Below are 22,776 nucleotides of genomic sequence, written 5' to 3'. Positions count from 1 at the left end.
TTATATTTGGACCTACAGTTTTCCTAGCTTGTTGTAAAAAAATTCATCTGCCTGAATTTATTACATTTTTTTTCTTAATTTATATTTCCTTGTGCTAGAATTTTTCTTATATTTTTATGACTTTCATTAATGGTGATATTTCTATAATTTAGTTATTCATTAATCTTAATTTAATCTTAGAAATCTAAAGAATCCCAACCTGCTGTTTTCCTTGCTCCTGAAAGTTTTCTATAGAACCTGTACTTGTTGAGTTGCTATTTTGAAACTAATGTATTTCTGTTTGTAATAAAAGATGTTCATAATGCATTTACAGCCATCTTAATATAATGGTATATGCGTTGTTCACTCTTAAGTTTCTATTCTTTGTTTTTATTTGTGCTATGAAATCTTTTACTAAGAACTTAATCTAGTGTTCTTGATCTCTTCTTTCAAATTTAGCACTTGGTTTTAATATTTTCTTGGTTTTATTCTTAGTTTTCTTTTCCTGGAATATTTTCTCTAATTTTTGCGTAGAAACATTTCTTCAATTAGTACTTTTACTATACTATACTTAAAAGTAGTGGGCAGTACTTTATTTGTTATTTCATTTTATTTATTATAGGTTGCTCACACAGCTTTTACCTTTTCAGTTTATAAAAATATGTATACTAATACATATGTATATATTTTTCCATCTTTCAGCTTTCTCTTGGGTTTAGTAAATGCACATAATCACATTTTTATATCAGATTAGTTTAAATGTTTCATGCTGTATCATTCGGGATAAGTGTATGAAGTATCATCTATGTGACACCATATGTGTATTTGGCTAAATAACTAACTCCATTGAAGTTGATATTAGTAAACTATGCAACTTCCTTGGAGTTGATGATATTTAGTCATTAGTTAATGAAAAAGAAGCCAGAATGTTCTGATATTAAAAGCTTTGAAGGGTATACTTTTTATTTTACTTTTTTTTTCTGTTGATTTGAAAAGAAGAAAAAAACATTGTAAAAACTTACAAAGATTAGATATTTGACTTTAATGTTTTCTTGCTATAGGATTATTATCATGAACTATTTTCTTTTGGATATGTTAGCTTTTTTATTCATTTCGGCATTAATTTTTTTTATAAATTATTTATTTAAGCAACTATATTTAAATTTCCGTTCTCAAAATTCGTTTTATAGTACAGTTAATCTTGAAATTCAATTTCATAATAATGTGAGTTGTTAAACATGATGAAGTTTTCTTCCAGATTACTTTTAATGTTCTAAGCATGAAAGTACTATTTTCCATCCCTGTGTTGGATGGAATTATTGTTCTTAAATGATTAATTATGTGTATGTGTTGCTAAATATCCGTTTCCATTAGAAAAAACTACATAAAAAAACTTTACATAAACCAATTTAGTGCTTAGAAATAAAGTTTCTTACAATATAAGTTTTTTTTATAATATGAATCCAATTATTAAATTATTCTCTCCTTGCGAACTTTCAATTTTCCAACTGGCCTTGCACCTTTTTTCCTGCTCTTTTAATATTTCTTCTTGCAATTGTATTTCTACATATTTTTTTGNAAAAGGTTTCTTTATAATATGAATCCAATTATTAAATTATTCTCTCCTTGCGAACTTTTAATTTTGCAACTGGCCTTGCACCTTTTTTCCTGCTCTTTTAATATTTCTTCTTGCATTTGTATTTCTACATATTTTTTTGGCAAGGATTTTTACTATTACTTAGTTCTGATGGTTATTTATTTTAAGTTCTCAGCTTGCTCTTTGACTTAGTTAAAACACAAAATTATGCTTATTTCAAATTACTTTAAATGTTTTGGGTCCTAGAGGGGTGTTTTCCTTATGATTAGTGTGTGAAGTGTCATCCCTTGAGTCATCAGAAAAGCTAAATAATTGACTCCATTGAAGTTGATGTTAGCAAAACTATGCAACTCTTTGGAGTCAGTGATATTTGGCAAAGAGGTAAATGAAGCAGAAGTTCTCATGATGAAAATTGCCTGGGTATGACTTTTTTTTCTTCCTATTAATATGAAAAAATAGCATAAAATGTTCCAAATAGCATAAAGTAGCTCCAAATTTTAGAAACTCGATTTTTTTAGAAGGATACAAAAAATGACGTCTAACTTGTTATTAAAAAACATCAGATTTTTCTGTTGATTTTTCTTTATTGATTCTTGTTTTTGTGAAGCTTGATACTTTTTTCCGTTTCCTGAGGCAGATGTTACTGGTTTGCTGGTTTTATACAAATTCCATCCGTCTGGAAAAGGACAATAATTGTCCTATTTAGAAGCATACAAATAAAATACTAGCATTCATTTAGTTTTTCTTTCCTTTTTTTCAAAAAAAAAAAAATAATTTAACTGCAGAATATCAACTTATGCATCGTAAAATCAAATCCCTGTATATTTTTATTTATCAATCTCTCATCACGCATAAACAAAAATTAAAGACAAAAACAAAACATTAAAACTCTTTTTTTTTTCAAGTTCCTTCAATTAATATTAATATGATTTATAAATCCTAGGTCAGAATGTTCAGACACATTGTCGGTTTTATTTCTGAGGATGACAAATCGTGTTTATACAGATCTTGTGTCGCGTGTAGATTGCAATTTCCTCGATTCCAAAAATATCAAAGCATTTTTCTTCTGTTGTTGTTGTTGTTCATTTACGTCGCACTAGAGCTGCACAATGGGCTATTGGCGACGGTCTGGGAAACATCCCGGAGGATGATCCGAAGACATGCCATCACAATTTTGATCCTCTGCGGAGGGGATGGCACCCCCGCTTCGGTAGCCCGACGACCTGCACGCGAAGTCGAGCACTTTACGGTAGAACAGTTTAACGAGGACCCATACCGCACACCCTCGGTCCCTACGCAGACTGATCCAAGTGGTCACCCTACCGCACACTGACCGCAGCCAGTGATGCTTGACTTCGGTGATCTGCTGGGAACCGTGTCTTAACGATCAGTTCACTGCGGTGCCATTTTTCTTCTGAGAAAGGTTTTATTTATTTATTTTTGTTTGTTTTTGTCGTAACTTAAAATACTAACAATATGGCCTCTCCACTCATACACGATGGTCTGGTCAGTACAGCCCAAATTTAAACTGGATTCGTCGCTGAAGACGACCGTTTTTCGGTTGATTGAAGTCCAATCTTGCTCAGAACGGCACCACCCCAGACGGAGGTTGCACCGACCTCTTCTAGAGTTTGTGTAATGGTATGGGATGCACGAATATTGATTCCCTGACATTCTTCTGCCACATATTTCGATGTCTTTAAAGCAACTGTGGGTGCTTCACTGTCCTATTGAGCATAAACATTTATTCTGGCTTATTTCGATATTTGGGTTAACGGAAACTTTTGTTGAGCTAAGAATTCCTTAGGCACTGTGAAATATTTACATACTTAAGTGCCACATTTTGAATCCCTTAATTTGTCTTTAGTAATTTCCCTTACTATTGCACTGCAGTAACTTGTAATCTAATACCTGACAGAGGTCGAAACATCCCCGAGAATGGCCGGAAGACATGCCATCGCAATTTTTATCCTCTGCAGGGGGAGCTCCCCTGCTTTGGTTGCGAGCACTTTACGGTAGAACAGTTTAGCAAGGACCGATAACTAGCATCCTCGGCCCCTACGCAGACTGATCAAAGTGGTCACCCACCCGCTTACTGACAGCAGGCAGTGGTGCTTAATTACGGTGTTCAACTGGGAACACTGTCTTTACCATCCGTCCACTGCAGGACTAAATAGTAGTAAATTTGAGAACTAATCAAATCATGGTATGACTTAATACCAATAAAAGAATTATGTTTGATTACTGATCAAATGATAGCGGCTTTCATAACTGATTGAAAGAGATCGAGTGCTCATCAAAAGACAGTGAGTTGGATAATTAATCTAATGTAAGTGGATTTGAGACTAATAAAATTTTTTAAAAAAAGTTTCGTTTACTGATTAAATGATATCGGATTCCGATAAAAGGTTAGCGTGTTCGAATAATATTCAAAGGAGTATGCAAGTAGGCTTTGATCGTTAACAACAGTGCCAAGATATTCGAATGCATTAACCCCTACATATAGAATATTGTAACATTAATACATATAGAAGCATTGTAGTTGAGGATGAAAATTCCTTTCTTATATCTTCGTTAATAGAAAGGCCCGTCCCGCAGTTACGTTAAGACACGGTTCTCAGCAGATCACCGAAGTCAAGCATCTCTGGCTGAGGTCAGTGAGCGGATGGGTGACCACTTGGATTAGTCTGCGTAGGGACCGAGGGTTTGTAGTATGGGTCCTCGTTAAAATGTTCCACCGTAAAGGGCTCGATTTCGCGAGCAGGTCGTCGGACTACCGAAGTGGGGGTGCCATCCCCTCTGCAGGAGATCAAAATGGTGATGATCATCCTTCAAATCATCCTCAGGGATGTTTCCCAGACCATCGCTAATAGCCCATTGTGCAGCTGTAGTGTGACGTAAATGAACTACAACAACAACATAGAAAGGCCCATATATGTGGCTTCGAGAGCTCGAAAAGCCTGTTTCACCTCCCTTTCTGACCTTCCAATTATATCGATATCATCAGAGTAGGCCAAAACTTGGAAGTGACCTATTCCAGAGAGTGCCTCTTCGGTCCAATCCACTATCTCGGATACACTTCTCCAAAGCAATGTTAAAAGGCAAGGGAATGACGCAAGCCTCTTTCAGTTACAAAGGGTTCAGAAAGATGGTTTTGAATTTTAATCCTGCATCTCACATTATTGAGTCGCTATGCTATACAATTATTTAATATCTAAAGTACTAAACTTTCAAGAATATGTACTGATTAATTCTCTATTTTTATTATTTTACTAATCAATACAATACGCTTAGCAATGGGGCTCGTTCTGAGGAACGCAGACTGTATATTTTATTGAAAATACATTTAAAAGAATTTTTTTGACCGCTTTAAATCAATTGCTGGTTGATAAGGTGACTGACTCTCATGCCTAATTTGTCGCTGTTTTTTTTTCTACTTCATAGCATAGGAAGTGCGAAATGAAAAGTTTTACAATGTTTTTAACTGTTTCGGAATTTTTACGACTATTTTTGCTTTATTTTGCTTGAATTAAAAAATCACGCTTTAGCCATGAAGGTGAATATTCTTAAAATCTACGTCATTTTATCAAAAAACAAAGCCTATAAAAAGCAAAATGCATTGAAATGAATGACCATAAAAAAGGTAATGGAATGATAAAAATAAGATAATGCTGACAAAACAGCATTAGCCATCGCGTATTATTTTACGATCATAATTATCTAAAAAGTGTAATACATTGTCCATATCAAGGTTTTCGTATAAAAGAAATTGTCACGCAAAACACCGACATGCAAAAAGTTTAATAATTCTGATCACCTATAGCACATAAATAGCGGGTAAGTCATTGTGCATTATGTTAGTGCTTCTTAACTATTTTATTTTTATTTATTATCGAAAGAAACTAGAAAAAATATCGCTTTGAATAACTTTTGATTTAATGATCGGAGTTGCACTTTTTTTTTACCGACTAGTTTTTAATCGGATGATCAGACTTCCACATTTTTGGCGAATAACTTTAAATCTCTAGACAATTTTGACTAAGATCATTGAGTCACTGTTGATCTGATCTGCAGAGCCTGACTAAGGCAGGGGCATACGGGGCAGTTTCTCCGGGGATCCACATAAGAGGGCCCCCCAAATGGAATAGAAAGCTTATTTTACGTTTCCTTCTTTATTGAACTTTTTTTAAACAAAATATCAGTACAGTGTAAAACTCATAAGTTTTATGTTAGCTTCTTCATTAATCTATCGTATGAACGCAAAAAACCTATCTTTCGTAAATCCATGGTTTTCTATAGTGGAATTCCACTAAATTTTCACAATGACGATGGACACATTTGGTCAATAAAAAAACCTGAATTTTCACTTACCCAAAAATATGACGTGTTTACAAAAATACGGATTTTTCATTGACTTAATTGAGCTATCGTAATTGCGAAAATTTAGCTGAATTTCGTCCTCATGTCAGTAATTATATGAATTTTTCGCTGTTAGATGACGAAATTAACAATCAGAAAACTGCATTCGACATGATGGACATAGAATTGAGAGAAAATCAATAAAATGGACAGAACGGACGATGGGAAGGACTTTATAGCTATTTTAGGTTCTAGTCAATTTTGTTGTTAAATATTTATAATGAGGTGAAAAATTTAAATACCTCCATAAAGTCCGGTTCTTCATTACTGAAGTGGCGAAGCAAAGGGGACTGCAAAAGAAGTTTTTGCCCCAATTAGGCTAAGTCGGACCATGCTGATCTGATCCTAATAACTTTTTATTTCTAAATAACTTTGTTTTTAATAACTTCTGAACGTGCTCAGTTATAATTTCTGTTTGAATGACCGTTAAATAGGTGTAACTTTGATTAGGATCCAACAAACAGATGTTCAGAGTTTGTCATCTTTTGAATTTTGTTTTGCATTGTTCTATCATTTAGTAACTAACTGTACTCTGAATAGAACACTCTTAATAACTTTTGATCGGATTTTCGACTGCAAAGACTCACAAATGATTCTTAAATATGTTAATTAATTAGACAGTTCGCTTACGTACTAGAGATCCCAATTATATGTACAACAGGGTGCGTAGCGTTTGTAAAAAGTACTTAAAGGTGCTTTTTTGGGGATTTCGCTGGTGTTTTTAAAAAGTGCTTTTTTTTCCACAAGTAATTTTTTTTTCTTCAGTGATATCTGGTGGATCCCATGCATTTCACGAAAAATGGGGTGTTTGCTACGTAATCATTCACGAGGACTTCATGTCTTATGTCGTACCCACGACATAGGATACGACTATTGTCGACATAGGACTTAGCGATGTCGTACCCACGTTATGACTTGCGCATGCGCGCACACTTAAAACCGAAACCCGAGTGCTCCAATTCGGATAGAGAATATCAGATCCTTATGAAATGTTTCTCTTTTTAATTTAATTTTATTCTTATTTATTTTACATTACTTCTAACACTTTTTTGACGTAGGGGGTAAGGGTACTTTTGTTCTGAGTTCAGGGTCAAGTTGAATTCACTCGGGGATGTGGGGAAGTACTGATTGTTTTGATTTACGTCCGTTTCTTTTTGGGGGGTTTTTAACGCTAAAACTGTTTATAAAAAGTTTTTGTTTTTCAATAATGTCATTGATTGAATATGAGTTTTTTGAGTGCTTGAAAATTTTTGTAAAGTGCTTGAAAAGATTTTAAAAAGTGCTTATTTTTGATTGAAAGATTTGGCTACGCACCCTGTACAAACAACTTTAACAAAATTTGATGACTTGATAGCGAATAAAAGAGATGTTTATGTGAAATTGAAGTTGAACGATTGAAATCTGCCTCGATATCAATCCTCCTCGCTTAAGCGTTGGTAACTGCTTTTAACACTAAAGATACCATAACCGATCAAATGACCATTTAAGAACTCTTTCGAAATGAAAATCTTACCGCATTTGACTTCATCACTTACAATTATATACAGTTAATATTCTATTATTTTTTGTATTTTGTTTGTTTCGAATAATATCTGTCGCATACCTACCACAACCGGTCATTTAACCGGGAGGACAATTTATTGCTTTATAAGGTTCAGAAATGACAATGTAATGCGTATTGCATTCGATGAGTTTCTGCAAAGACTGTTGCGTAGTGATTTCAATCAGAATTCAAATTTCAAGAAAGTACCAAACATTTTAGATTGGTATTTTTGAGTCAGAAAAAGTGATAAAAACTAAACATTTTGGTAAGTAGCTTATGTTTTATTTTGATAGCTTTACTTCATTTCTAACTAACTCTGTTAGTTCTTACCGAAAAAAATGTCGAAACAATTGAGATAGCGCAAGTTCTTAGAAACAAATAATATTAACTATAGGAATAATTATATGAATTATAATTATAAGAATTATGGACATAATAAATAATAATTAGACGAAATATGTTTGCGGAAAATGTACAACACCTTGCATATATAAAAAATGCGTGTAGCAATGAATTAAAAATTCTTATTCTTTGTATTTGTAATACATAAAAATGGGCAATATACAATTTTGTTTGACTATAATAATATTTAATTATAATGTTTAGTTATAATAATATAATTTTGTTTCATTCTAATGCCCCGACATTTGAAATTCTATGGTAGAAATAGATATATATTAAGTGTTGGTAACTTTAGTGTCAAGTAGGTTTTCACATAATTTTCAACAAAAAATATATATTAAGAACAGTACTGAAAATAATTATCATATACATAATCATTGTCTTCTGATGTGTGAATGTGGCCCACCCTATGAACGGGTATCTATGTCAGTGTGGCGTGGGTAATGTTGCTCGCCTCTGTGACTTAGGTTCACAGGTGCCCACTGGGTAACGTTAAATGAGTAACACTTCCGGTATCCTCTAGGGCGAAGAACGAAAGTTAAGTGCCTGCTGTTATTAAAAAATAAATAAATAAATAAAAGTATCACGTGATAATTAATATTTTACATAGAATCTTATAGTGCGTCTAATAATTTGGCCAGGGGCTGTATATTAGTGGTGCAGATGCAATTTTTTTTTAAGTATCTTAAATTGTATATCTTTTATAGGTAATTACAAGGAATTCGGTAATGAATGACCAAAACAACGAAAAAGGGGCGACGACTCACCGGGAGGAAACCACACATGCAATGAGCAAGAAGCGCATCGTAAAAAACATAGCAGCGGTATGCACTGGTGTATTTACTCTCTTCACCGCCTATGATGGGCCTACCATGCTACAAAGTACCATGAACAAAGAACAGGGGATCGGTGTGGCCAGCCAAGCCATCATGTATGGCGCATTTAGCATATCGGCACTCCTGTTACCAAAGTACGTTATCAAGAAATTTGGAAGCAAACGGACTTATATGTTTTCTATGATGGCTTATGTTCCGTATATTGCGGCAAACTTTTATCCTCATTGGGATGTTGAGGTACCGGCCTCCATTTTGATTGGTCTAGGCGCTGCCCTGTTGTGGGGTGCCCAAGCCACTTATTTAAACGACGTATCTGTCATGTACGCCGAACTTTGTGTATCGGAAAAGTTCCACAGCATTTTTACCATTAGTCGTTCGAAAATGGGTAGTTACTTTGATGTGATGGTGCAAGGTACGAATAACATCCTGTTTCCTCGTTACTCTATGCCGGATTTTAAAATCTCAAACGATGAGCATCTGAAAGGTAAAAAATATTCATTGGACAGCGACGAGAGGAAAGTGAACTTTATTGAAAAATATTTAACCGATGTTTCTGTCGTTGCTATTCCAGAGGCCAGTAAGTCTACTAAAAGAAAATCGATCGATTTCGATTCGCCATTAGAGAGCCGCCATTTTGAAGAATCGTTGAAAAAGAAATCAGTTGTTCACGGAGAGACCCATAACTTGGTGGTAAGAAAAGTCGAAACCATCACGGCTCGCGTGTTTGGTATACATGGCATGTCTTACCTCGTTTGCCATTTGTCAGGTAATTTGCTGTCCTATTTAATTCTCAGCACTGGGGAACTGCCTCGTAACTATTTAAATAGCACCACAAGTTGCGGTTGCGGTGCTCGTTACTGCAATGGAAAATCTACGTGCTTCATTGACAACGTAGAAGAAGTGTCGACCGACACAAGAAACCTGTTGTCGAGTGTCTGTGTTTCTCTGGCGATAGTTGCTGTCTTGGTTGTTGCTTTGTTCGTGGACCCTTTGGAATCTAAAACGGAGGCGGAGCCATTCAATTTGAAATTTTTAATGGCTACCTATAAACTGGCTAAACGCACTGATTTGATATTACTTATTCCATCATCTTTTTACATTGGACAAGTACAAGGTTTTTACACGGGAGAGTTTACAAAGGTAAGATATGGTATATTACATTGACCACACTTGAAGAGGGTGGTCACAGAACAGAGAAAAATTAAAGAAATGTTCCGGAATATAATTTAAAAACTCCAAAAAGTTAGCAAAAATGAAATATTTTGAGTTTGAGGTACTAAAAAAATTACTCTCGCAATTTTTACCGATTTGCAAAATGGGTCTTGCTTTAGATTTCATGACGTTTCCTCACTTTTCAACTAAAATAATCAAAAGTAATAGTAAACAGTGCGCATGCGTTGCTATGGCGACCGCTGCTGTTTGATAATTTCTTTAGAATTCTTTTTTTTTCACATTTGATTTTGTTGTGCATTAAGTTGATGAGTTTAGTTTTGAGACATGGGACCAGAGAGATCCCATAAATATTTTTTGAGTTGTGAATAAAAAAGAATTTCATCATTTAAACGATATTTTTGTTTTTATTGTTCGAATTAAGGATCAGAAATTCTAAACTACCGTTCAAACTGGATCGTTTTCAATACTAATTCAGGTAAATATCATAAATATGGAGGGCAAAAAAGAAACTAGACAGTAACTATTTTGTCAGTGGGTAACCTGGAATTGCCTTTTGGCTTTCACAAATTTTTTTTATTTATTTTAAAATTATGTTCAAGTAACTAGCATAAGCTAGTATAAGATTTACATGGTTAATCTAAGTGTAACAAATTAACAAATGAAATGTTATGCACGGTGAGAAAAAAAAAAGATCCATCATGAATAACTTTTGATCTAATAATTGGTTCTCCACTTTCTGGACTCAATCTTAATGGTTTGAGGGGGTAACCTCAAACATGCAGATTAATGAGTGCAGTACTTTAAGTAACGAAATCAGACACAAAAATGTACTTTCTCTGAAAAAAAAATTTTTTTCGACATATTTGAATTTTTGGCCCACAAAATACAGGGGAAAGGCTGGGAAAGATTGTCCTGATTGTTTGGCCCCCTTAATATTAATTTTATTTTTATCTTAATAATTTATTACTTTTATCTTAATAATTAATCTTTTATCTTAATAATTATTTAAGAGAATCTAAAATTTTTTGCACACTCTTTTAAAATTCGTTTGTTTTTCAAACGTAATTCTATGCAAAAAATAACTGTTAGTAAATATTTATTATTTTGTTTAACAGTAGTCGGAAGAATTTTGATTTGTTAGGTATATCATTTCTTACATCATTTTAAAGAATGTAAATTTATTAGGCAAAATACAAAATTTGAACGCAATCAGTTGAATGGCTCCTGAGAAATCGAATTTTATAGAAGTATTCTATTACAACTTCAGACTGAAATGTGAAGAAAAAGATTTACCGTTACATAGATTGGGATCATGTCTTTGTGACTTCTATTTGTAATCCTCGTCATATTTTATAATTCCATTCAGAAATTCACACAGGGTATCTGCTATATTTTAGATTTTCAAATTCATGACTTTTCATGACTAATTCCAAGAATTTTTCTTGACTTACCGAAGTAACTATTTTCTCTGAGAAAAACATAACTCTAAATTTAAAAAAGCATAATAATAACATTCATTGAAATGATGGGTAGAACCAAAACTGTTACACTGTGCATCTTCATATATATATATATTTTAAAAACAGAGTAAAGAAAGAGTTGAAACCGTTATAGTTTCAAGAGTTATAAAATAGCCGAAAAAAATACAGAAGCAAATAATTTTTTTTCCTGCAGAATTATAGTCTAAAGCTATTTTTCTTGTTCATCGGAAAAGAACGAAATGCTCCTGATTTTTCTGTTCTCATTTCGGAATTGAAAAAAAAAATAGCCAATGACTGTCTTGCTTCAGCTAGAATTTGAAATTGATGAAATAAAAAAAATTATAATAATAAAAATTCTAAAATCACAGAAGTTTAAAAAATAATTCGCTCTTGAAATGATGTTTTTTCTTTCATTTTTTGAAAGAACACCATGACTCTTAAATATAACATGATAAAAACATTGTGCATTTTAATAAAATATGACTCTGAGAGGGGATTTTGTTACAAATTAAGATATTCGGAACACCGTAAAATTGAAGTAAATTCCATTTCAAAAATTGGATTTTTCGGCGACCTAAGTCCATAAATTTCCATGAATTTTTTTTGAAAAAAAAATAGTTAAAATCATGACAAATTTTGTTCAAGACCGAAATTCATGACTTTCCACTCGCGCAGAGAATAGGGTATATTCATATGAAGGGATGTCATTACGAAATACCACAAACCACATCCATTCAAGCCTTACTAATCAGTTCTCTTTTTTTCTCTTTCTCCTTTAGGCTTACATTGGGTGTGCTTGGGGTACTTACCACGTGGCACTTGTTTCCATCTGCTACGGATTGTTCTGCGCGCTGTTCGCATCCACATCGGGGTGGATGGTGAAGGTGGTGGGGAGAGAGTGTGTATTCTCATTGGCTGCTCTGTTGAATGTCGCGTCTATCGCTCTGCTTCTTCTGTGGGAGCCCAATTCTGTCAACACACACATTTTCTTCGTATTCGGTGGAATGTGGGGAGCATACATTGGAATCATCTGGTCACAACTTCGTGGTAAGTTCTATTTTATAACCGTCGTTGAACAGCCGATCCAATTTTTGGGTTTATGACTATTAATGTTCAACTCCGTAGCCTTGTCATTTTTGTACCAATCCAGAAGACAAGGAAACTCCTGGATCAGTACCCCCAGAGGTATTGATTTGTCATTGGAGCATGGAGGATTTTGCGACTCGACAGATTTAACGTGCACCAGCCACCATTTACAACACGGAGAGTCTTCGGCAGGCGGGGATCGAACCCACGAACATGGGTCCAGTGCCCTACCAACCAGGCTATCCCGGCCTGAATCAAACATTTGGACAAATTAGCCTACATGTGGGGATATTTGGAGAGAAATTAACGGAGAGGGAAAACACATTCATCTTGAATTTCATCTATACGATGTTAAAAACTATATTGTAGTTGCGAAAGAGTAAGAACAAAAAGTATTCGTTAAATGTAAAGTTATCGTACGGCAAGCAAAATCTAGAGCTCTGAATTAAAAGTTTGTTTACGGTTAGGGTGAAAAACACAGTAAAACAGCTTATTATTATCAAATATACGGCGAAAATCGAAAATAAAAGAGGAATTTTTTTAATGTACGCCACCAAATTATACGACTAAGAACTACAATCGTACGTAAGCTTCCCTATTATTAACTTCGTGTACTTCTAAACAGGTATATTAATTTATTCATCTAAGTTATCTTAATTTTAAGTATTCTAGTGATTTTAGTAAGAAATTAAATTTGTTAAGAATTAAATTCGTTATTTAACGATTTGGCAACTGATTTGGCAAGCTTGCCAAATCGTTAAATTAGTATAAAACAATTATTTTTGCATCGATTTGAGTCCCGCAGTGAACTGATCGTTAAGACACGGTTCCCAGCAGATCACCGAAGTCAAGCATCACTAGCTGGGGTCAGTGAGCGGGTGGGTGAAAAATTGGATCAGTCAGCGTAGGGACCGAGGGTGTGCGATATGGGTCCTCGTTAAACTGTCCAACCGTAAAGTGCTCGACTTCGCGTGCAGATCGTCGGGCTACCGAATCGGGGTTGCCATCCCCTCTGCAGAGGATCAAGAATGTGATGCCTTGTCTTTGGATCATCTTCAGGGATGTTTCCCAGACCGTCGCCAATAGCCCATTGTGCAGCTCTAGTGCGACGTAAATTAACAACAACAACAGCAACAGCATCGATTTGAATGCAATTTCTGGCTATAACTATTTTGTTTTATAATCTTCGTTGAACAGCCGATCCAATTTTTGGATTTACTACTACTAATGTTCAACTCCGTAGCCTTGTAATTTTGAACCTAATCTAGAAGACAAGGGAACTCCTGGATCAAGTATTGAGAAAAATTTGCCTTCGTGGAGGACTTTTTGTTGGAATTAACCGGCATTTGCGTTGCATGGAGAGGAAGACCACAAGAGCCTCCCACGGTTAGCCTGACTGCAAGGGGACTCTAACCCATCATTCGTCTACCACTGAGGATATTTCACATCAGCACTTTGGTCGGTGCAAGCTGGATGCGAAACTCGTATCGACCCACAATCGCTGGGATTCGAACCCGGTTCACCCCATTGGAAGGCGGACCCTCTATCCCCCGAGCCTTATCGACTGTAACTGTTGGAATAGATGAGATAATTTAGATAAATGAAAATACCTTCTCAAAAGCACACGTAGAAACAGTTTGTAATAAGGGAAGCGCCCCTAGAGTCGTATGATGACATGTACGATCATGGGCATTACGATGACATTTAAAGTTAGTTTGTTCTCATCTAGTTTCCAGTTTCGAAAGTTGTCAACTGATGGCGCTGCTGACTGCAAAACTCTCAATGAGCAGCACCATCTCCTTTACAGCTTTGTAACTCATTTGAAGGTAGGTAAAAATAAATCGCGTTGTTTACGAACACAACAAATTTTTCTCCATTGTCGTTTTTCTTTGGAAATGATATGATATTTAAACGATACGTTATTTAAACGATACGATATTTAAACTACAATTTTTAATTTTTGCAGCCTTTTACGGCGTCCTATTCAAAGCTGAAGAAGAAGCGGCTTTCGCTGCCTTTCATGTGTGGTATGCTCTTGGTTTCTGTTTGTCATTCGCCTACAGCAATTACTTTTGTACCTACATCAAAATATATGTATTATTAGCGATATCTAGTCTTGGTTACATCGGTTACTTTATTGTGGAAAAGAAGTTTTCAAAAGCTAAAATTAAAAAATGAATTATTTTTCTTACTTAACATGATCTGCACTTGTAGAAGGTTTTTGACTCACTAAGAACCATTGTTACGCTGACGAATTACGTTTCGTTGTTCCTAAATATGTTCGACTTCATATAATTAAAGTGTTTTTCAGTGATTCAAACCAGGAATGTTCGGATGTGGTTCGTAAAGAGAGAAAAAAATTAAAACGATCCTCATACTGTTACAATTATAGAATAAAACTTGTTTTCTTCTGGAATCATTAAAATTCTTTTTACTATATAATTTTTTTTTAAAAAAAAAGGGGGGGAGCTTACTGTACATAAAAGAAAATTTGATAGCAATAGATTAAAAACTTTACGGAACTATAGCAACTGACGCCACCCTTTATTAATAATTATAAAATGTAAACGATGTACGTCAAATATATGCTCTATAGCTTTTTATGTAACCGACATATTTTTTATTACTTCTTTACTTTTTGGGGGGTATGAAGTATAAAGAATTTTTTTTTTCAATGAAGTTAAGTTTTTCCAACATAACTACAGACACGGACAGGAAAAAATCCAGTAGGTTTTATGAATTAATATAAATTTTCATGATAATTGTTGCAAAATATGCGAAATATTTTACACATGGGGAATTCTTATAGTCATCAAAATAGAGAAACTGCAATATTTTCGTATTACAATGCAATATTACATTGCAATTTCTTTTTCATGTTCAGAGACCACTTGCTATAAATTAAAATCAGTAAATACTTCAAACACGAAAATCGTGAATGGCAGAGAAACAAAACTACAGAAGCAAAATGACAATTGAATAACAATTTCTCTTTCATTTTTAAAAATTACTTGCAAGTTAAATAATTAAAAAACAAAATTTCATTTTCATTTAAAGGCATAATAACAAGAAGTTGCACACTTTGCATTATTTAGTTCAAATACAATACGTGAATTGGAAGCAAAATTACAATGAAAAAGTAATTACGGAGAAAATTTACCGGAGGAAAAGAGACTGAAAGTTACAAAACCATATTACACTTTTATCTTCAGGGATTATAAGCTTTAAATTAAAATCAATAATACTTCCAACACAAAATTTTTGAGAGAAAAAAAAATTATAAAAGTTCCAGACAGATGATTATTAAATTTTACAAAAGCAAATATTGCTGCAAGACAACAAAAATAACAATTTCTACTTTGATTTTAAGAAAACACTTGCGAATAAAAATAAAAATTAAAAAAATGTCAACATTGAAAGCTATAATAATAAGTGATACAATTCGCACTTTCTAACTCAAATAAAATACATAAATTGAGGGAAAAAATTTAGTAGATAACAGAAAACATTTACAGGAACAAATGAGACTGCACGTCAACAGACCATATTACAATTTCATTTTTAGAAATCACAAGCTTTAAACTAAAATAAAACTTCAAGCACAAAAATTTTTAAAGGCAAAAAAATATGAGTTATGAAATTTTTAGCCATATGATAATTAAAATTTACAGAAGCAAATAGAGCTTAAAGACAACAAACTAAATAACAATTTCTACTTCGATTTTTAGGAAACATTTGCGAATAAAACTATATCTCAAAAACGAAATTTCAACATTGAAAGCCATAATAATAAAGAGTGCTGCATTTTCTAACTGAAACACTGTATAAATAAATTGAGAGAAATCTAGAGAAAATTTACAGGAGCGAATGAGGATGCAAATTAATAGACCATATCATATTTCTTTTTTTCTTCACTCATATTAAATTGAAATCAACTCTCTAAACAAAATTTTTGAGAATAGAAACGTAAAAGGGCCAGGCCAGTACCAGATGACATTTACCGAAGCAACGATGGCAGTAAGTCAAAAAACCATAGAACAATTTTCTGTTTCTTCTTTTTTAATTTCTTAGAAATTACTGTAACGAATATGAAACCAATGGTGGTTCAAAATGAAACCAATAAGTAATTCATAACTAATTGTAAAAGCCAAAAAAATAAATAAATAACAGAATGTTTGTATTCTTACAGAAACAGGAAACATGAATTATAATAAATTTGGGAAATATTGGATAGCAGCTGGTTAATAAATGCAGTAAATAAAATGCATAAATCAATGAAATGAGTTACAGGGTGCAGAAAAAAAACCTGGCAAACTATTTACAATATTAGTATAAATGGTTGCAATTGCAATAATATTAGCATTATTTCAAAATAATATTAATATTCGTATTAAGGGTGAATAAATTAACAAAATATAAGTGGCAGAAGAAAAAAAATATGAAAACACAGATTTAAAAAAACAAAAAGTAAATTTCTATTCCGTGATGCAAGAACTTAGTTTTTTTCCTCCATCCTGTATAATAAATGCAGGGAGATGCCATAGAAAAGATGGAAACATGTTAGTGTGATCATTTTTTTTCTTACAAAAGCTCAATATACCAAATTTATTTATAAATGAAATTAATATGAATTCCAACAGATGACAGGAAAAAAAATTAATTTTTTTAAGAATTAATAAACAAAATACATAAATTGCTTATACTGGCAAAAATTTGCTTATACTTAAGACAAAGATGAACCCAATAAATTAATTTACAATTTTGATTTAAGAAAATAATAACATAAAAAAAAATCAGATACAAAGAAATGAAAGATATCCTCGTCATTTGTTGCATTTTTATGAACATAAAATTATTTAATTATGTTGTAATATTAAATGTGAGATAGTCATATATTTTTTTTAAATTATATATATGGCTATTTTACAATTTTAACAACTTAGATAATTTTCTATATATTTTTTTTTTTTTGCTTCGTTAACTTTGTGAACATAAATGCGATTGGAGCGAGCACAAAGAAAATGCATTGTGATTAAAAAGAAATTAACAATTGTAATTCAATACGTTAAAAATAAATACAAATAGAAAGTCTATAAAAAAATCTCCTGAATAAAAAAGCATTTTATGTATGTTTAAATATAAAAGTATTTAATATATATTAAATATAAAAATATAAAAGTATTTCCAATAAACTCGGGCAAATCGTGTCATTATTAAAACACTACAGTGCGTCTATATATCGTCTAATTTATCGTCTAATTTAATATATCGTCGAATTTATACTATACATCGTCTCATTTAAATCATTGATACATGAACGTTAAGTCTCGTAAAAACAATAAAGCTGTATTATAGTATTACCCGATAATTAAGATTTTACATAGAATCTTAGAGAGCGTCTTATAATGTGTCCNTAATATTTTATATATTTTTTTTTTTTTGCTTCGTTAACTTTGTGAACATAAATGCGATTGGAGCGAGCACAAAGAAAATGCATTGTGATTAAAAAGAAATTAACAATTGTAATTCAATACGTTAAAAATAAATACAAATAGAAAGTCTATAAAAAATCTCCTGAATAAAAAAGCATTTTATGTATGTTTAAATATAAAAGTATTGCCCATAAACTCGGGCAAATCGTGTCATTATTAAAACACTACAGTGCATGTCATAATGTGGTCTAATTATTATAATATACTAATGTAATACCTGGTATAATAAATATTCTATATTTATATAATATATCGTCGAATTTATACTATACGTCGTCTCATTTAAATCATTGATACATGAACGTTAAGTCTCGTAAAAACAATAAAGCTGTGTAGTATCATCTGATAATTAAGATTTCACATAGAATCTTAGAGAGCGTCTTATAATGTGTCCAGGGTGTATATAGGCTACAAATACACTGTTGTTCAATGATATCACCCTTCAGATACTATCACTGAGGGGGGGGGATAGATAAATCGTATCTTTATTATCTATTCCTTATACATTTCTAAATTCCCTTATCACGCACCTTGAAGAGAAGAAAGAAGAGGATGTGGTAAAAAGGATATAAATAAAATCTATTGAAAGTTCTGTTAGATAATAGATTTCAATAAGAGAAGGAAGGTAATGTCAATAGTTATATTACTTGCTCTGACAATAGAGCACGTAATACAATACGGACGTGACACTTCCTTTCCGCTTTTTATTCTTTCTTCTTTTATAAATGCAAATACTTTTTTCCGAGAGAATACAGTAAAAGTTCGAAGTAACGAGAGTTTATTACGAGAAGTCCGTTATAGCGGAATCTCCGCCAAAATGCTAACATTAAATATACAAATAGTGTATCTTTGTAACGAGTTAAAATTTAGTGAACTTCCGCTACTGACGACAAATTGTTTCGTTTGTTTTTTCGTGCTGTTTAAGGGAACTATATAACACAAATTAGAAATAGTAAATGAAAAATATTCTTATTTATTCAATTCCTAATTTCCTAATTTTCAGTCGTTCATAAAATTCTTTTTATTCATCCACTCAATTTCAAATACATTTTTTTTAAACTTGTAGTTGGTGATACTTGATGTTAATACAGATTTTTCAAATACTAATTCAATTTTTAAATTTAATTAATTTTAGTTCCATGCGGAAGAAAAATTTTTGACTAAAATAAAAATTTTCTTCATTGATCTAAATAGGAAGAAACTTTTTTTAAAAAAAAATTTATTACTTGTTTCTGCTACTATTAAAGAAAAGTGAAAAACGGACGCTTTATTATAACAATCTGAAACACTAGCTAAATTATCTTCTTTTTTTTAAAAAAAAAAAATTCTTCTGATGTTTCTCTCCCGGAAACTTCAAAAGAGTTTTTGTTGACAAATTCATCTTGATAATTTATTTCTGAATTCGGTACTGCACTTCATTTCATTGGGTTGTTTGGTACTTTACTACTGATAACAAGGAAGTGGGATCGAGTATTAAACACATAAGAATAGGTCAGAAAACTGCTCAAACGATAGTGGACTCGAGAGTGAGTTTAAGTACCGTTGACTACTGATCAAAAAACAGTGGGTTTGAGTCTGGCGCAAATGAGAGTGGGTTCGAGAACCAATTAAATAATAGAAGGTAGGTAGGTACTTTATTTACGTCGCACTAGACCTGCACAATGGACAATAGACCGCACTAGATTGACTACGGTTTGGGAAACATCCCTGACGATGATCCGAAGACATGCCATCACAATTTTGATTCTTTGTAGAGGGGATGGCACCCCTGCTTTGATAGCCCGAAGACCTGTGAGTGAAGTCTATCCCTCTACGGTAGCACAGTTTAACAAGGACCGCACACCCTCGGCCTACGCAGACTAATCCAAGTCGTCACCCACCCGCACACTGACCGCAGCCAGTGATGCTTGATTTCGGTGATCTGCCGAGAACCTTGTTTATTTGGTTAAAGAAGGTATTTTACCGAGCAATGAGCATTTTCACTGCTTGCGATTTCTTTGCTTGCGAATAATCTCCTCTGCAGCCCGACGGTAACCCGACGACCTGCGGGTGAAGTCGAGCACTTTTCGGTAGAACAGTTTAACGAGGACAGATATCACGCACCCTCTGTTCCTACGCAGGCTGATCAAAGTGGTCACCCACCCGCCTACTGACCCCAGTTAGTGATCCTTGATTTTGGTGTTCTACTGGAAATCGTGTCCTTGCGATCAGTCCACTTTACCATGCTCGTTGTAAATTGTCGTTAACTCATGCGTCGTTTATTAACTCGTTCGGTTTTGAATGCAAGTTGAAGTTTAGTGTATGAAAGAGGATATAATGAAGACGTTTTAGCATTAAACTGGTATATTTGCATAAAACGACAATTCGATTTGTTAGAAAATGGTGAATCTCGCTCTCGATTAAAAAAAAAATGAATCTTAAAGCAGCTATGTCATGACAAATTGTACAGTTGAAGTTTTGGGATCTAATAAAAATTTAAAAAAAAATTCTTTTTGCTTCGAGCTGGTAATAACAATGCATTTTTCTTCTTTTTATTCATTCCCCGAAAAAAATGAGCTGTGACATCGAATCTTGGCCCTTCATATACAGGGAATCTATAATTAAATGACCTTATTTTTAATCTATCTATAGTCGTAACCAATGATCGGATACAGTGCACTACAAGTAATCGCTACTTTTTGTAGTAGTTTGTTGCGTAGTGTGCTACTTTAAAAAAAGAAAAAAGTAGTGTAGTGAGTGAGTAGCGCGATACAAAAAAAAACAGTAGTTAGTAGTGATTCCTGGCAACTACTTTTAACGTTAGTTCAGTGTATGAAAGGGGTTTTGACACAACTCATTTTTCGAAAAAATTTTCGAGGGTTTGTCAAAGGAAGCCATTTTAAATGCCCCTAACTGTGACTGTGAGTTAACAAGAATTGCGTATTTAGAGTTACGTAACTTAGTCATTATGAGTGACAGATAATTTGACTCTTCGGTCACGCTTTCAACTGCGAATCGTAAAACATGGATGATATTTGAAAGGAAGGAAACATATTTTTGTTGTTCTTAGAGGAAATAAAAGACTATTAAACACTTAACCAAATTGCAAGTATTTGATAATTTTCAAGCATCTCTTAAATCACAAAGATTTCAATTCTTTCACTATACACTTATTACCTAACACAAAGCCATGTAGAACATAAACTAATTATCCATCGAAGTTACCAAACACAATAAAAATTTATATACATGTATCACGGAAAGAATAAAAAATGCATAAACAAATAATAAATCTAAATTAAATAAAAGACGTAGACGAAAAATAATTATATTTCAAAACATTCCACGTGTGATACGGAATTGTATTTAATTAACTTCACGTTGATTAACATTCTAGCTCATGAGGAGAGACTCAGCTGAACTTTAACTCGTCATTTTGCTTAAAAACAATCAGCTGGCTCTGACGTCATAGATCACATGTGTGGGTATCATGAACTTCTGAAATGCAAGTACCCAATTGGAAAACTTTTGCTTTGACGAGGTTCGTAGGCATGTAGTAGGTAGATACTTTATTTTACGTCGCACAATGGGCTATTTACTGGCGACAGTCTGGGAAACATCTCTGAGGATTATCCGAAGACATGCCGTCGCAATTTTAATCATCTGCAGAGGGGATGGCTCCCCTGCTTTGATATCCCGAGGACCTGCGAGCGAAGTCGATCACTTTGCGGTAGAAAGGTTTAACGAGGAGCAATACCGAGCATCCTCGGTCTCTACGCATACTGATCCAAGTGGTCACCCACCCGCTTACTGACCGCAGACAGTTAGGCTTGACTTCGATGTTCTACTGGGAACCGTGTCTTTGCTTTCAGTCCACTGCGGGACGAAGAGCTACGTAGATCAAGAGTTTTGAGCAGAAAATAGGAGCAAAAAAGATTCCTAAAGAATATTCGACTTAAAATTTTATAAAATGAATTAAAACAACGTAAATTTTGCTGTATGTAAAGTTACATATTTTAATTGAGTTTAATTTTAAAATCAGATTACAACAATAAAAATTAAAGCAAGAGGGGTTCAGGAATAGCATTTTTTTATGTGAGCATGAGAGGGGTTCGTAATTTACTTATTTTTGCGGACAGGAGGAGAATCCAAAATTGGCAATAAATGTTTATGTAATAATTCTCTGATAGACTCGTGATAATTACGTAATAATCTTTTACATGAAAAATATTGATATTGGTCTAGAATATTTTGTTTATACTTGTAAATATTGCTTTTTAATTAATTACAATAAGATATGTAGGCAAATGTGTATTCACTATTTTGTTTAAAAAAATAATAATAATACACAAATGTTCTTAATCTAAGAAATTAAAATGGTGGAACGTTTGATAAAGATATAAGAATTTACAATGTAACATAATTTTGTTAATTTAAATATTTCTTTTGTAGAGTAAATTACAAAAGAAAAAAAATTCTTCTTTTGTAAAGACAAAAAACAATTATTATAATTAAATGTGTACTGCTTTTAATGAAATAAATGTAAAACAAAAAATATAGGAAACGCATTCGATTTCAAATTTTATTTTTAATTTTTAACTCGGTTATTTTAATGGCCTTTGCGAAAATAACTATAATTTTAATAAGATATGTACTGATTTTAATGAAATAAACATAAAACAAATAATATACAAAGCATGTGTTAAATCCTATTTCAAATTTAATCTTCAACTTGATTATTTTAATGGCCTTTGCGAGCATAACAATAATTATAATTAGTTATGAACTG

General features: G+C 33.0%; 1 protein-coding gene across 1 annotated transcript; it reads left to right on the top strand.

The window, feature by feature from the left end:
- Positions 1-5,210: 5,210 nt before the first annotated feature.
- Positions 5,211-14,932, top strand: LOC107449591 (protein unc-93 homolog A). The gene is made up of 4 exons (XM_016065171.3): positions 5,211-5,413; positions 8,648-9,916; positions 12,210-12,477; positions 14,483-14,932. The coding sequence occupies exons 2-4, from the start codon at positions 8,669-8,671 to the stop codon at positions 14,692-14,694; spliced, it is 1,728 nt and encodes a 575-aa protein (XP_015920657.2). The 5' UTR covers positions 5,211-5,413; positions 8,648-8,668; the 3' UTR covers positions 14,695-14,932.
- The last annotated feature ends 7,844 nt before the right edge of the window (positions 14,933-22,776 follow it).

Source organism: Parasteatoda tepidariorum, chromosome 9 (assembly GCF_043381705.1).
Source record: "Parasteatoda tepidariorum isolate YZ-2023 chromosome 9, CAS_Ptep_4.0, whole genome shotgun sequence".
In the NCBI taxonomy this organism is placed as follows: domain Eukaryota; kingdom Metazoa; phylum Arthropoda; class Arachnida; order Araneae; family Theridiidae; genus Parasteatoda; species Parasteatoda tepidariorum.
Note: the sequence above shows the minus strand (reverse complement) of the source record. Positions and strands in the feature narration are given on the sequence as shown.

Coding starts and splice junctions, on each gene's coding strand:
- LOC107449591 (XM_016065171.3), top strand. CDS start 8,669: ATGAATGACCAAAACAACGAAAAAGGGGCGACGACTCACCGGGAGGAA. Junction 9,917..12,209: donor ACACGGGAGAGTTTACAAAG/GTAAGATATGGT, acceptor TTTCTCCTTTAG/GCTTACATTGGGTGTGCTTG. Junction 12,478..14,482: donor CATCTGGTCACAACTTCGTG/GTAAGTTCTATT, acceptor TAATTTTTGCAG/CCTTTTACGGCGTCCTATTC.